The sequence below is a fragment of the Girardinichthys multiradiatus genome, chromosome 5 (genome assembly GCF_021462225.1).
Source record: "Girardinichthys multiradiatus isolate DD_20200921_A chromosome 5, DD_fGirMul_XY1, whole genome shotgun sequence".
Lineage (NCBI taxonomy): Eukaryota > Metazoa > Chordata > Actinopteri > Cyprinodontiformes > Goodeidae > Girardinichthys > Girardinichthys multiradiatus.
The window spans coordinates 11,578,730-11,593,194 of NC_061798.1; the positions used below are offsets into that span (position 1 = coordinate 11,578,730).

General features: G+C 38.4%; 1 protein-coding gene across 1 annotated transcript; it reads right to left on the reverse strand.

Annotated features, from left to right (window-relative positions):
* Positions 1-12,924: 12,924 nt before the first annotated feature.
* On the reverse strand, positions 12,925-14,465 carry bglapl (bone gamma-carboxyglutamate (gla) protein, like). Its single transcript, XM_047366410.1, has 4 exons — positions 14,328-14,465; positions 13,914-14,225; positions 13,705-13,798; positions 12,925-13,539 (listed from the first exon to the last, which is right to left on the reverse strand). The coding sequence occupies exons 1-4, from the start codon at positions 14,386-14,388 to the stop codon at positions 13,437-13,439; spliced, it is 570 nt and encodes a 189-aa protein (XP_047222366.1). The 5' UTR covers positions 14,389-14,465; the 3' UTR covers positions 12,925-13,436.

The following is a 14,465-nucleotide window of genomic DNA, read 5'->3' on the forward strand; positions in this document are numbered from 1 at the left end:
GATGGCTGTGGTTCATTGAAGTGTTCTTTGATTAATTAGGAATCTACATTTGTCTTGAAATGATGTATCCCACGTCTGTCAGCATCAGTGGCGGATGCTGGTCTTTCAAGGAGGGGAAGCTCAATTTCAAGATCGCTGATTCGCTGATTCGCAATCAATCAAAAAGGGATTCAGCCTCAGACAGATCATCCAATCATCATGCAGAAGCTGAGCATCCGGCCAGCCGAGGCCAGCCCACTGCCCCATAGACCCCCAGAGACGCTGAGCGTCCGATGGGCGGGACAAAGCCCAGCAATTTTACTTCGCTACTGAACTCACTGTTTAAAGCACTGTGAAACTAGGGGAATGAGTGAGAGGAAAGCCTCGTCGTTACCAGTGATAAGAAGCTGATTCTGAACAAAGCTGAGCGCGTTGTAGCGTACATTTAGTCAATGACATGTACACACAACAGTATATATTTGATCACTTATTTTTTGACATTTTAGGGGAAGCTGAGCTTCCCTTGCAGTCTTAGAACAATCGCCACTGGTCAGCATCCTGCTCTGTTTGTAACTTTCACCTTACTGATTTCACTTTCTAGTTGATATTTTTGAAGTTTGGTAGTATGAAGGAGTGATGAGAAGTCAATCAGACAATCTCAGTTTGGAGGATATGAAAGGTTTTTTCGGGGCTAGTGGGTAGTCAGAGAGGGGTCAGTTCCAAAGAGGATTTTTAAAGTTTTTAAAATGATGTTATATCAACTTATGCACATCTGTCACATTTACTTTAGCTGATTCTTTACTTGATGTTTGCAATATATTATCAATGAGGTTCCTTGTGAAACAGGTTGTAGATAAACAAAAATAACAACCTAATGGAAAAGTAAGGTAGATAAAAAATTTCTAACATGATTTTTTTAATACTTTAATATTAGATACTTATTTTGACTAGGTACTAGAAGTATGCTTGTTTTTCAGTAGGTGTTTCACATAAAACACCTTTTTAAGAAAAATCCAAAGTTACTTACAAAGAAAGTTTTGTCTGAACATAATTAGCTTGAATTGTATTGAGTTGTTGCAAGTCATATCAAAACAAATAATAAACTTACTGTTGAATGTTTGGCTAGCATAAAACATGTCTAACATTTGAGCAGTTTGCTAGGCTGCTAGGCTAGCCGTTTGAGTCAGATATTTCTTTAGTATCACGGTTAAGCTATGAGTGTGTTTGGTGACAGATTGTAGAAACATCATTGTAACTTTCATAGACAAGTTAACTCCATATTGGAGCTATATATTATGTCTGTCTCTGGTTGGGGTGAAATATTTTCGCTGTCCAGAAAAAAGGATAGGAGAGACTGCAGCTTTCTGAACGCCATTTGTGAGTAAGTGTAATACTAATAAAGTATAATCTTGTATTTCACACAATGGGCTGTATGGTGGTGCTGTTGGTAGTATTGTAGCCTTGCAACAAGAAGGTCCTAGGTTTGAATCCTGCCTGGGTTCTTTCTGCATCCATGGGTTCTCTTCGGGTACTCAGGCTTCCTCCTACAGTTCGCAACATCCTAAGTTAATTGATCACTCTGAATTGCTCTCAGGTGTGAGTGTGTGTTTGTGTGGTTGTTTCTCCTGTGTTACCCTGTGGTGGACTGGTGACCTGTCCAAGTTGTACCCTGCCTCTCACCCTAGGACAACTGGACATAGGCACCAGCTACCCAACAGCCTTACACGGACAAGCAAGTACAGACAATGGATGGATGGTATTTCACAACATTTTCAGTGCTTTGATCTTTCACTTAACTTAGCTTTAACTTGATCAATGAATAGTCGAAGCAAAATTTAGTATCCACAAATGAATCCTAAATTGCGCTGAATGATATGGAGGACAAAAGAATCCTGATGTGAACATTCCTAACAGAAACAATAATGACTGAAGATTTTAGGTGCACCCATGAAACACTGCTGGGGCTTTAGCTGTTGTATATGGCCGAAAGATGCAACAACCAAACTTGCTTGTAAGATAATTACCATAATTAAAAGACATTCTTGTAAGAATGTTGTTATATATTTGTTATATAAGAGCAAATATTTAGATATAGCTGAAACCAGATCTCTGCTTATGGTTCTTGTTAACCAACTAGCTAGGGTTAGCACTGTGGCACAGCTAGCTGCTATGGGAAGTTCAAAACTCCTGTGAGCCCTTGCCTTCAATGTTTTAGGTAAATGTGTGTAAATGCAGGAATATTCATCTTTCAATCACAGACTTTTACCATACAGTGTACCTCGGGTAAATATGACCTGTTAGTGTAAAACGATGGCAAAGTTTCAAATACCTAAAACAATGGAGAAATATTAATGGCAGAATGGGCGTTTTTAGGGTCTCCAATAACTGGGGGCTTTAGCCCAAACCCAAAATATTTAAATTTCCATAAGACAATTTCTAAGTAATTTAAAGTTAAAATAACATAGGACATATTGTACCAGTTCTCTGTCTCGGCTGGGTTTGGACTGAATATAAATTATTGTGAATCAAACAAAAAAGGTTTACAGTAATTTTACTTGGTTTTCATTTTTGTTAGAAGCTGAATGAAGGATAAGGAGAAACAGAGTTTAGGTCTGATGAAAAACCATTTTGCTGAAGCAGATAATGACACATTTTGAGGTATTTAGAAAAAAAAACTTAATCTGAAAATTTGATGACAAAGCTTTTTCTTAAACTCAGAGATGTTTACTATGGGCCAGATGTGCTTCTTTTGTCATCTACAAAAATTCCCTTTTTAAAAATGACATTCTCACCAAAGTGATCTACTCCTAAGGCTCCATTGTCATTATTCTTATATTTCAAGAAAGGAAACTGGTATAAAGTTGATTTTCTGAAATCTTAGTCAAATTGTAAAATCCTGAACACATTTATTCATTTTAATTATGCCAAGAGTTTTCGAAACATTTTATTAATATTGTTCCTTCTTTTATGAACCTGGTCTGTTTTACTGCCATATTTTCAGCCCTTCATTCCACCTCTGAAGAAATTTGGCTTGCCAAAAATAATAAATGAAACATTTCACAACACAGTCTGCAGTTCTCCACTGAGCTTGTGAGACATTAATGCAGTTCTTACTATTAAACACTTTGAGAGGAAAGGGTGTTAAGTTGTGGTGTTTAAAATATAGCATAGAGCCTCAACCTGGACCTTATCAGTACTAATATTACAGGTATTAATAATTGTATACATATGGTATGTAGGGTCTCACCTTCAGTAAAACTGTATCCTTGTTTAATTGGTTTAGTTTATATAATATTAAATGTGTAATTCAGAAAAATACAATAGTTAACTAATTAATGGTCCAGCTGTGATTAATTACTATGATTTATTTCTTAATTATACTGCATCTTTAAACCCAAAGCTGTATGTTTAGAATCAGCACAGAAGATATGAAAGAGAATAAGGAGGTTTACTTTTGCACTTCCTACTCTGTTTCACTAGCACCAGGAGATATTTATTGAGCAACACTTTTATTCTGTCTACATGTAGATCTAGATTATAAGACTGGCTGCAGCCATGAGATCAATGTGTTGATCTGAAGGATTTTTTTATGTGTTCAGCTACGTTAGGATTGAATGCTTTTATTTTGGCTGAAGTAAAGGGCCAAATATTTTCACATTATGATGCAAATCCAGCTAGAAGCTCACAGGGAAGGTTGCTACTGTTTTCTATCACAGCCACATCATTTAACTTTATCTGTAGCTCAGGTGAAAGTCCATCTGCTTACTGTTCCTCATCATGACCCTGATAATGCTCATTAGCGTGAACCTCCACCTCATGTCTTGCTGCGTGAATAAGTGATTAGCTGTAAGTTACAATTAACCCATTCTGAGTCAGCATTCAGGTGTTACTGCTATGTTCAGCCTGGGTTATACCCTCTGCTTCCACCTGTTCCTGTACATACACACACCAGATTCCCACTCTCCGGTAGGCTTCGTGGTTGCTCTGAAATGAGCCCTGTTCGAGGCAGGTCGACGGCCTTGGAGTGAACTGCTGTTCTGGACTTCTCCAGAATGGAGTCCGTCTCTACCTGTGCGCAAATAACTATTCTTTGTCTTCTCGTTTTAACTCATTGTCGGGTTAGGTGGAGTGGGACGTGATTATAGAGAACACAACTGAAAAAAAACTGTTTGTTTTCAAATAAAAATGTGAAGTCCAATACCATTTTGTGAATCCATCTTTTTAATACTTCTAAATTTCTTCTATCAAGAAGTCCAGGGCTATTCAGAAAACATTTATGTCTTCAGCCCCGGAAGCCCAGGTCTAACGCCGCAGCTAAATGGCATCTTCAGAGATATTACACTATTGTGGCATTTGATGTTTAGATTGTTAGACCGAACCTACCTACTCCATACCTGAATGTGTGCACTTAAATAATCTTAATTTGTAATTCAATTCAATTCATTTCAGTTTATTTACATAGCGCCAATTCAAAACACATGTCGTCTCAAGGCACTTCACAAAGTCAGGTACATACATTTCAATTAATCCTAACCATTGAACAGTTCAGTCAGATTCAGTTATTTATTCAAATTAGATAAAAAGTTTTTCTGTCTAAGGAAACCCAGCAGATTGCATCCAGTCAGTGACTTGTAGCATTCACTCCTCCTGGATGAGCATGTAGAGACAGTGGACAGTCACTGGCGTTGACTTTGCAGCAATCCCTCATACTGAGCATGCATGTAGCGAAAGTGGAGAGGAAAAACTCCCTTTTAACAGGAAGAAACCTCCAGCAGAACCAGGCTCAGTGTGAGCGGCCATCTGCCACGACCGACTGGGGGTTTGAGAGAACAGAGCAGAGACACAAAAAGAACACAGAAGCACTGATCCAGGAGTCCTTTCTATTAGAAGGAAAAGTAAATGTTAATGGATGTAGCTCCTTTAGTAGTTTCATCTAGAAAGAAAGAACAGATAAACTCTGAGCCAGTTTTCAAGGTTAGAGTATGAAAGAGAGCACATATAATTAGTTACAGTAAAGCTCAGTCAATCGCCATGTCTAGGAGAGAGAAAGGGTTAAACACTGAAAGACAGGGCCATGTGGATCATCGGTAGAGGGTGAGCATTAAGTTGTTGCCAGCAGAAGCTTGGACAATGCCCCTCTCCAGAAAGGTGTCACAGAGTCAGGCCAGGTGTAGCTTCTAGGAAGAGAAAAGAGAGAACATAAAGTTAAAGCTGAAATAACAGCAAACAATGCAAAATTGGAAAGTAGTGTGAGAATGTAGCAGAGAGTGAAAGTGGTCATTATGTCCTCCAGCAGCCTAACCCTATAGCAGCATAACTACAGAGATAGCTCAGGATAACCTGAGCCACTTTAACTATAAGCTTTATCAAAAAGGAAAGTTTTAAGCCTAGCCTTAAAAGTAGACAGCGTGTCTGCCTCACGGACTAAAATTGGGAGCTGGTTCCACAGGAGAGGAGCCTGATAACTAAAGGATCTGCCTCCCATTCTACTTCTAGAGACTCTAGGAACCACCAGTAAACCTGCAGTCTGAGAACGAAGTGCTCTGTTAGGAAAATATGGAACAATCAGATCTCTGATGTATGATGGAGCTAGATCATTAAGGGCTTTATATGTGAGGAGGAAAATTTTAAATTCTATTCTGGATTTAACAGGGAGCCAATGAACGGAAGCTAAAGTAGGAGAAATATGACCTCTCTTTTTAATTTTCATCAGAACTCTTGCTGCAGCATTTTGAATCAGCTGAAGGCTTTTAACTGCATTTTGTGGACATCCTGATAGTAACGAATTACAATAGTCCAGCCTTGAAGTAACAAATGCATGGATACATTTTTCAGCATCACTCCTGAATAGGATATTTCTAATTTTGGCAATGTTCTGGAGATGAAAGAAGGAAATCCTAGAAACGTGTTTAATATGGGATTTAAATGACATGTCCTGGTCAAAAATAACACCAAGGTTTTTTACTTTATTACCGGAAGTCAATTTAATGCCATCCAGGTTAAGTGATTGACTAAACAGTTTCTTTTTTAAAGACTTCGGTCCAAAGACGACAACTTGTCTTGTCTGAATTTAGAAGCAGAAAATTTAAAGTCATCCAAGTTTTTATGTCTTCAAGACATGCTTGTAGTCTATCTAACTGGTTGGGCTCATCAAGATTCATGGATAAGTAAAGCTGAGGATCATCACCGTAACAGGGAAAATTTATTCTATGCTGCCTGATAATTTGACCTATTGGAAGAATATATATAGTAAAGAGGATTGGCCCAAGTATTGAACCCTGTGGTACTCCACAATTAACCCTGGAGTTTAAAGATGATTTATCATTTACATGAACAAACTGGAATCTGTCAGACAGATAAGATTTAAACCAGCCTAGCGTTGTTCCCCTGATACCTACAGCGTATTACAGCCTTTCTAAGAGAATATTGTGATCGATTCGACTGTATCAAATGCAGCACTGAGATCTAACAGGACCAGTACAGACACAAGTCCATTATCTGAGGCCATAAGAATATCATTAGTGACTTTCAGCAGAGCTGTTTCAGTGCTATGATGAGCTCTGAAGCCTGACTGAAACTCTTCAAACAGATCATTACTGTGTAAATGCTCACACAGCAACTATTTTCTCAAGAATTTTAGATAAGAACGGAAGATTGGATATAGGTCTGTAATTGGTTAAGTCTAGGTCAAGTCTGTAATTTTTCAAGTCATCTCGATGTTGGAAGGAGCTACCTGAACCAAATCTATTTGTTAACATTTACATTTTGAAATGTCCATAACGTGCTATGAGCTTCATGTACAGGTAGGCTATGAAATGTATTAGGGTGCAAAAAGGTCTGCAAGAGACTAACTAGATATAAAACTCTAACATTTTCGCATATCTGTCAGGTTTACTGTGTGTTTTTATATCTTTTTATGTTACTGTACATAGGTGATACACACAGATCATTTACACATTGTTTGAAGGTGTTACATAATTTAACAATTTAAAAGATAATTGTATTCAAATAATTTTGAGCCTAATTCTGGACAGAATAACATCTAACTAAATGTTTTTCATGTTTATTGTTTCATTTTAAGTTATGCCTTTTGAAAAATTAACTATATAAATGATTGATTGATTGGGGCAGTTCAGTGACTGGCGGAAACCACAAGACCCATCATTAAAACTTTACCTGTACAATATGAATGCTGACCCTGTATTTTTTCCTCCTTTATCAGAGATACCTGGAGTCATTTCCTTGGCAAACAAAGTGGGTGTGATTGATTATGCATTGATTGTGCACTAATGTGCAGAACACAACCACAAAAGCACATGCTCATTGTAGAGAACTGGAACTACACATTCACTTATCTAAACATTTGTTGATATTTTGATAAGTTAGTGCTTAAAGTGCTTCTTTATGACTAACTTAATAACTGCTTCTGATGTACTTATTATATGTTGCTGCATCATCTCCAAGAACAAAGGTTGAATGTGTCAACTCGAAGTAGAAAAAAAATGTATTGAAATTATTCCCTGACCTCAGTCACTTTCAGGAAATTAATTGTTGGAACAGTGTAACAATTCCCTTTGAGTTATTAAAATAAAAGATTTTGTAGTTTAAGGCATGTTTCGTAGATGTGTTTAAATTTCTTCCAAAGTACTTATCACCACCTAAAATGTGGAGCCTACTTTCATGTACAATGCCATGTGAAAAGATTGACACAGCTGAGCTTTTTCATCTTTTGTTATGTTACAACCATAAACCTCAGCGGGATTTTAAGCAAAAGACACAAAGTAGCACACGATTGTAAAGTAAAAGGCAAGGCAAGACAAGGCAAGTTTAATTGCACAGCACGTTTCAGCAACAAGACAATTCCAAGTGTTTTACATGATGAAAAAAGTACATCGCAGTGGGATGATAAAGGAAAGGTAAGAAAGTTAGTTAATAGTTTAGACAATCAATCCATGGCAACTCTAAAAAATTTGTTTTTAACCTTGATTTAGAAGAACTCAAGGACTAAATATTTGACTCAGTCTTTTTAGATCAGTGGAGCATAAGAACTGAATGCTGCTTCCCCATGTTTGGTTCTGATTCTGGGGATGCAGAGTAGACTTGAACCAGAAGAATTGAGTCGTCTCGAAGGTTGATAAAAACAACAATAAATATTGAAAATATATTGGTGCTCATCCATTCAGTGACTAGTATTTCAAAAGGATAATGATACATGATTTTTGCTTTAGTTTACCAATAAAAACCTTAATGGCGTGGTGTATATATGTATTCAGCTCCTGACTCAGTAAAAATCACCTTCTAATGCAATTACAGCTGCACGTCTTTAGGGTGTGTCTCGGACAGCTTTCCTCTATGAATTGTATCTATGAGTAGTGTCTGGTACATAGACATGTTACATTACATAAACACGCAACCTGTACACCTTACATAGACACAAAAACATATTTTTGGCACTGATGGAACCCCATACAGCTTTGACTGTATATTTAGAATCATTGCTGTGCTAGAATTCAATTCGATTCAATTCAGTTCAGTTTATTTATATAGCGCCAATTCACAACACATGTCGTCTCAAGGCACTTCACAAAAGTCAGGTACATACATTCCAATTAATCCTAATCATTGAACAGTGCAGTCAGATTCAGTTATTTATTCAAATTGGATAAAAAGTTTTTCTGTCTAAGGAAACCCAGCAGATTGCATCCAGTCAGTGACTTGTAGCAGTCACTCCTCCCAGATGAGCATGTAGAGACAGTGGACAGTCACTGGAACCAAACCTCTACCCCGTCTCACTTCATTTGCAACATCAAACAGGGTTTTTTTTTTTTCCAGTGGTGTCTTTTTTTACTTCATCCATTTTCCCATTCATTTTTCTTTTTTTTTTTGTAGCTTTGTAGCTATATAGTGAAGGAAATGCTGCCACAGCCATGTTTCATATGTTGTGCCACACTTTTCCCATTTTTAGATTTTACCAGAGCTCCGTCAGATGTTCAAAGTCTAGGATATTGGTTTATAACTGAACCTCACTTTAACATTATCTAGAATTGTATCCCTGTCCTATCTAGTGTGTTCCTTGGTCTTCATGATGTTGTTTGCTAATGCTATCTAACAAACCTTTGAGACTGTCACAGAACACTTGCATTCATTAGCTTACTCTCGTTATCAAAGGGGGTCAATATAAATGCAAGCTCCACTTTAACTGTATACATTTTGAAACCATGTATCCTTTTCCATCTATTTAATTGATTGGGTTCTACATTGTGTTGATATATCAGATTAATATACCAATAAAAAACTTTAAAGATTGAAGTTGTAATGGGAGAAAATGTTAAAAGTTGACTTTTGGGCAGAAATTTTCTTGACCAAAAAGCTGCCCAACGCTGCCATCTATTGGTAAATATGCAGCAAGCACGTGCCATTCTACGACAATTGCAGAGTATAAAAACTTTTCTTGAAATAAGTAAAGGTTTTAATTTTTTATTCTTTAACACAATCCAGTAGGCCAACCTTAAACTTAATGGTATGTAAATCATAAAACAGAAAAAACAGTAAAGTGCATGATTAAAAAAACTGTAGAGCATCCTAAGAACCAAACAATCTGATCAACATTGCAGACCCTTAACATACTGGTCCTTCTCAAAAAATTAGCATATTGTGATAAAGTTAATTATTTTCCACAATGTCATGATGAAAATTTAACATTCATATATTTTAGATTCATTGCACACTAACTGAAATATTTCAGGTCTTTTATTGTCTTAATACGGATGATTTTGGCATACAGCTCATGAAAACCCAAAATTCCTATCTCACAAAATTAGCATATCATCAAAAGGGTCTCTAAACGAGCTATGAACCTAATCATCTGAATCAACGAGTTAACTCTAAACACCTGCAAAAGATTCCTGAGGCCTTTAAAACTCCCAGCCTGGTTCATCACTCAAAACCCCAATCATGGGTAAGACTGCCGACCTGACTGCTGTCCAGAAGGCCACTATTGACACCCTCAAGCAAGAGGGTAAGACACAGAAAGAAAGTTCTGAACGAATAGGCTGTTCCCAGAGTGCTGTATCAAGGCACCTCAGTGGGAAGTCTGTGGGAAGGAAAAAGTGTGGCAGAAAACGCTGCACAACGAGAAGAGGTGACCGGACCCTGAGGAAGATTGTGGAGAAGGACCGATTCCAGACCTTGGGGGACCTGCAGAAGCAGTGGATTGAATCTGGAGTAGAAACATCCAGAGCCACCGTGCACAGGCGTGTGCAGGAAATGGGCTACAGGTGCCGCATTCCCCAGGTCAAGCCATTTTTGAACCAGAAACAGAGGCTACAGAGAAGCAGCACTGGACTGTTGCTCAGTGGTCCAGAGTACTTTTTTCGGATGAAAGCAAATTCAGCATGTCATTCGGAAATCAAGGTGCCAGAGTCTGGAGGAAGACTGGGGAGAAGGAAATGCCAAAATGCCAGAAGTCCAGTGTCAAGTACCTGCAGTCAGTGATGGTCTGGGGTGCCGTGTCAGCTGCTGGTTTTGGTCCACTGTGTTTTATCAAGGGCAGGGTCAATGCAGCTAGCTATCAGGAGATTTTGGAGCACTTCATACTTCCATCTGCTGAAAAGCTTTATGGAGATGAAGATTTCATTTTTCAGCATGACCTGGCACCTGCTCACAGTGCCAAAACCACTGGTAAATGGTTTACTGACCATGGTATCACTGTGCTCAATTGGCCTGCAAACTCTCCTGACCTGAACCCCATAGAGAATCTGTGGGATATTGTGAAGAGAACGTTGAGAGACTCAAGACCCAACACTCTGGATGAGCTAAAGGCCGCTATCGAAGCATCCTGGGCCTCCATAAGCCCTCAGCAGTGCCACAGGCTGATTGCCTCCATGCCACGCCGCATTGAAGCAGTCATTTCTGCAAAAGGATTCCTGACCAAGTATTGAGTGCATAACTGTACATGATTATTTGAAGGTTGACGTTTTTTGTATTAAAAACACTTTTCTTTTATTGGTCGGATGAAATATGCTAATTTTGTGAGATAGGAATTTTGGGTTTTCATGAGCTGTATGCCAAAATCATCCGTATTAAGACAATAAAAGACCTGAAATATTTCAGTTAGTGTGCAATGAATCTAAAATATATGAATGTTAAATTTTCATCATGACATTATGGAAAATAATGAACTTTATCACAATATGCTAATGTTTTGAGAAGGACCTGTAGACCTGTAGTGAGGGAAAACACCTCTGCCTGCATTCTCCACTCCTGGTAAGCCCAAAATTAAATGTCTAAACATGCCTATTTTACTGATTGGAAGAGTTAAAATCAGGTGTCTGGGCATTGAATATAAACATCCCACTACTATCTAACAAAAGAAAAACATTATTTTTCAGCTTCCGACATAGACGTTGCATGGAGAATAACATGATCAATTCGAAATTTAACTGGACAGTCCTCTAATTTTATATTTGGCCTTTTTGCATGACGCAGCATCTTTAATCTGCAGCATTTACTGACAGTTTTTACTCTTTTACTCTTACTGTTTCCACATGAATAATTGTATACTCAAAGTCTTGCAAGAAAACATCAGTGAACCCAGAACACAACTGTCAAAAACACCAGAAAGACAGGAGGAGGACCTGCAGTGGTTTTCAAAAATCTACACACCCATTCCATCTGGAGAAAAATAAGCCCCCATCATTATGCTGCCACTTCCATGTGGCCCAAAGATACCTTTTGCAATTGTGTCCCAAAGGTTTAACTTTGGTCCTATCAGAATGCAACACGTTATCCAAAAAGGTTTTGGGAGATTTTTGTTTTCTGTCCCTAATCCTTAGTTTAAACAAAAGAAAAATACAGGAAATGGATTCACATGTAAAAAGCCATAAAAATTAATTGCCACCCCCACAAATCTCTTTTATTTTGCTCTGTTGCTAAGTTTCATCTTGAAGATCATGGAACAAATGTTAATATTACATAAACCAAATTCAAAAAATTTTTTAATTATGTAATTTCAGTAAATAAACATTTTAACTGTCTTACAGCATGAAGTGGTCTAAAAGATCTCAAAAAGCAACACATCATGCCTTGATTGAAAGAAGTGATTACTAATACTGGGTCTCCAGTGAACCACAGTGAGATCCACAAATAGAGAAAACACAGAACCATACTGAACCTTTACAGGAGTGGTTGGCCTATTAAAATATATTCATTCATTCATCTTCTATACCGCTTACTCCATACTAGGTCACAGGGGGCTGGTGCCTATCTCCAGCAGTCTAAGGGCGAGAGGCAGGGTACACCCTGGACAGGTCGCCAATCCATCGCAGGGCAACACAGAGACATACAGGACAAACAACTAGGCACACACCCATTCACACCTAAGGTCCATTTAGAGAGCCCAATGAACCTAACAGTGATGTTTTTGGACTGTGGGAGGAAGCCAGAGTACCCATTGAGAATCTACAAATGCACAGGGAGAACATGCAAACTCCATGCAGAAAGACCCCCAGCCTGGAGTTGAACCCAAGACCTTGTTGCTGCAAGGAAACAGTTCTATCAATTGTCCCACCGTACAGCCCATATATATTAAAATATATATATATACACATATGTAAGAATATACATATGTTTGGTAATTTGAATGTAGAAACTATCATCCAGTTCTGCATTATCTGCATCCAGACGTGAATGTCATGTATTGTTCATAAACGAGTACTTCATGCTTGTTTTTTGCTGGCAACCTCGCCAACTTGTGTCTTTTCCAGTATTGACCATAAAGCAAATTCAAACTAAATTGTAGCCTAAGTCCTTAGAATGTGTCTGTGATGCATTACTTAGCAGATGTTAATTACAACCCCAGAGACCTACATGTAGATCACAGCAATAAATAATCACAATAACACTGCTATTTTTCCACATTACAATAAGGACAACACAGCAATTTGAAAAAAAAAAAACTATTTATTATTTTTCAAACCAAGAGGCAGTTTATGGTTATTACAGACCTCTAATGTGTGTTTTTACACCTATTGCACACAACCAAAATCAGCTCATTTCTACATCTACTACTTAGTAGAACTGCATGAGATAAAATACAAAGCACAAACTAAAAGAAAAACATTAACACACAATACATTTCATATTGTAGCACCATTCATTGTATCACTCAATAGGATAGAAGAATCATTTACACTTGGATGGGCCTCTACATAATTCACAGGCTTATGTTTCCATGTGCCTTTTTCAGAAAGCCTGAAGGGGACCCTTAACATACAGGACTGCTGCAGGTGCCCATGCACACAATGACAAGCAGCTTATAAATTCAGAAGACAGCTCCGGTTTCTCCCTTTTTATTTATTTTTCTGCTCCTTTCTAGGTTTAAGGTAGTTGTTTTAATGTTACTGCTGTCAGAAGGCCTGAGAAAATGTCCAAAAGCAGATGAAAGACAACTATTTAACTTAGAAAGGGACTGGCCCATAGTAGGCAGTGTACGCTGCGACGATGCCTTCAGTGGCAGCCATGTCATCGCAGGCAACGTTCAGCTCACACACCTCTTTCAGGCTGGAAGAAATGGGGGGGGGGGGGAATGAGTCACACCTGTTTAGCATAATTTATTGATGTTACAGTGATTAGCTAAATTAACTACAAACATTTCTACAAATGTCAAGTTCCTAGAAGGTTGGACATGTTCCTGTTAAGCAATTCAGCTTTATTGCCTATTTTTACCTTTCCAGCTGCAGGGGGCTGAGCTGGCCTTGGGCAGCTCTTCTTCTCCTGAGAATAACAGACGCCAGGTCTCTCTTCACAACTACATGGGAATCTGGGGAAAGAAAGAGAGAAGAACTTACTTAAATATTTTTATTTTAAATTCTAACAGAACTATATTTTAAAACCATGAAAATATTCACAATAAAAAAAAACAAACATCTGATTACCTTCAGCACTGGCTGACTCTGAGGAGGAAGAAGAAGATGAAGAGGCAGCAGAGTCAGAGGCTGAGGAGTCTGATTCAGAGGAGGAGGATTCTGAGGATTCCGTGGAGGAGGACTCGGAAGACTCTGAGGACTCAGAAGAGGAGGAGGACTGTGATGTTGAATCGGAGGCTGAAGAGTCAGAGGCAGAGTCGGATGCAGAGTCAGATGCAGAGGATGAAGCTGAATCAGACTCGGATGAGGAAGAGGACGATGAATTGGGAACATCAGCTGCAGGATCAGCGGCAGAATCCACAATGACCTCTGGTTCCACAGCTAAGCAGGACAAAACAAAATGTTAAACCATTTTCCGGTATTTAGATTGTCCAAACACAACACTGTGAGCAATATCAGATGATGCAAAGGTTTTGACCTTACCTCCCATGGACCAACACACTGACAGAAGAGCACAGATGGATAGCAGAGCCAGGGTCTTCATGATGTCTCGTAGATGGGGTCACTCTGTAGTCAAGATGATTTTTTTATCAGTTGCTTTTCCTCCGGTGTCTCGTTCTG

Excerpts from the sequence above, each read along its gene's own strand:
- bglapl (XM_047366410.1), bottom strand. The coding sequence starts at position 14,388 with ATGAAGACCCTGGCTCTGCTATCCATCTGTGCTCTTCTGTCAGTGTGT. Across the intron at positions 13,799-13,913 it reads AGAGTCAGCCAGTGCTGAAG|ATTCCCATGTAGTTGTGAAG; the intron begins GTAATCAGATGT and ends TTCTTTCCCCAG. Across the intron at positions 13,540-13,704 it reads AGCCCCCTGCAGCTGGAAAG|CCTGAAAGAGGTGTGTGAGC; the intron begins GTAAAAATAGGC and ends CATTTCTTCCAG.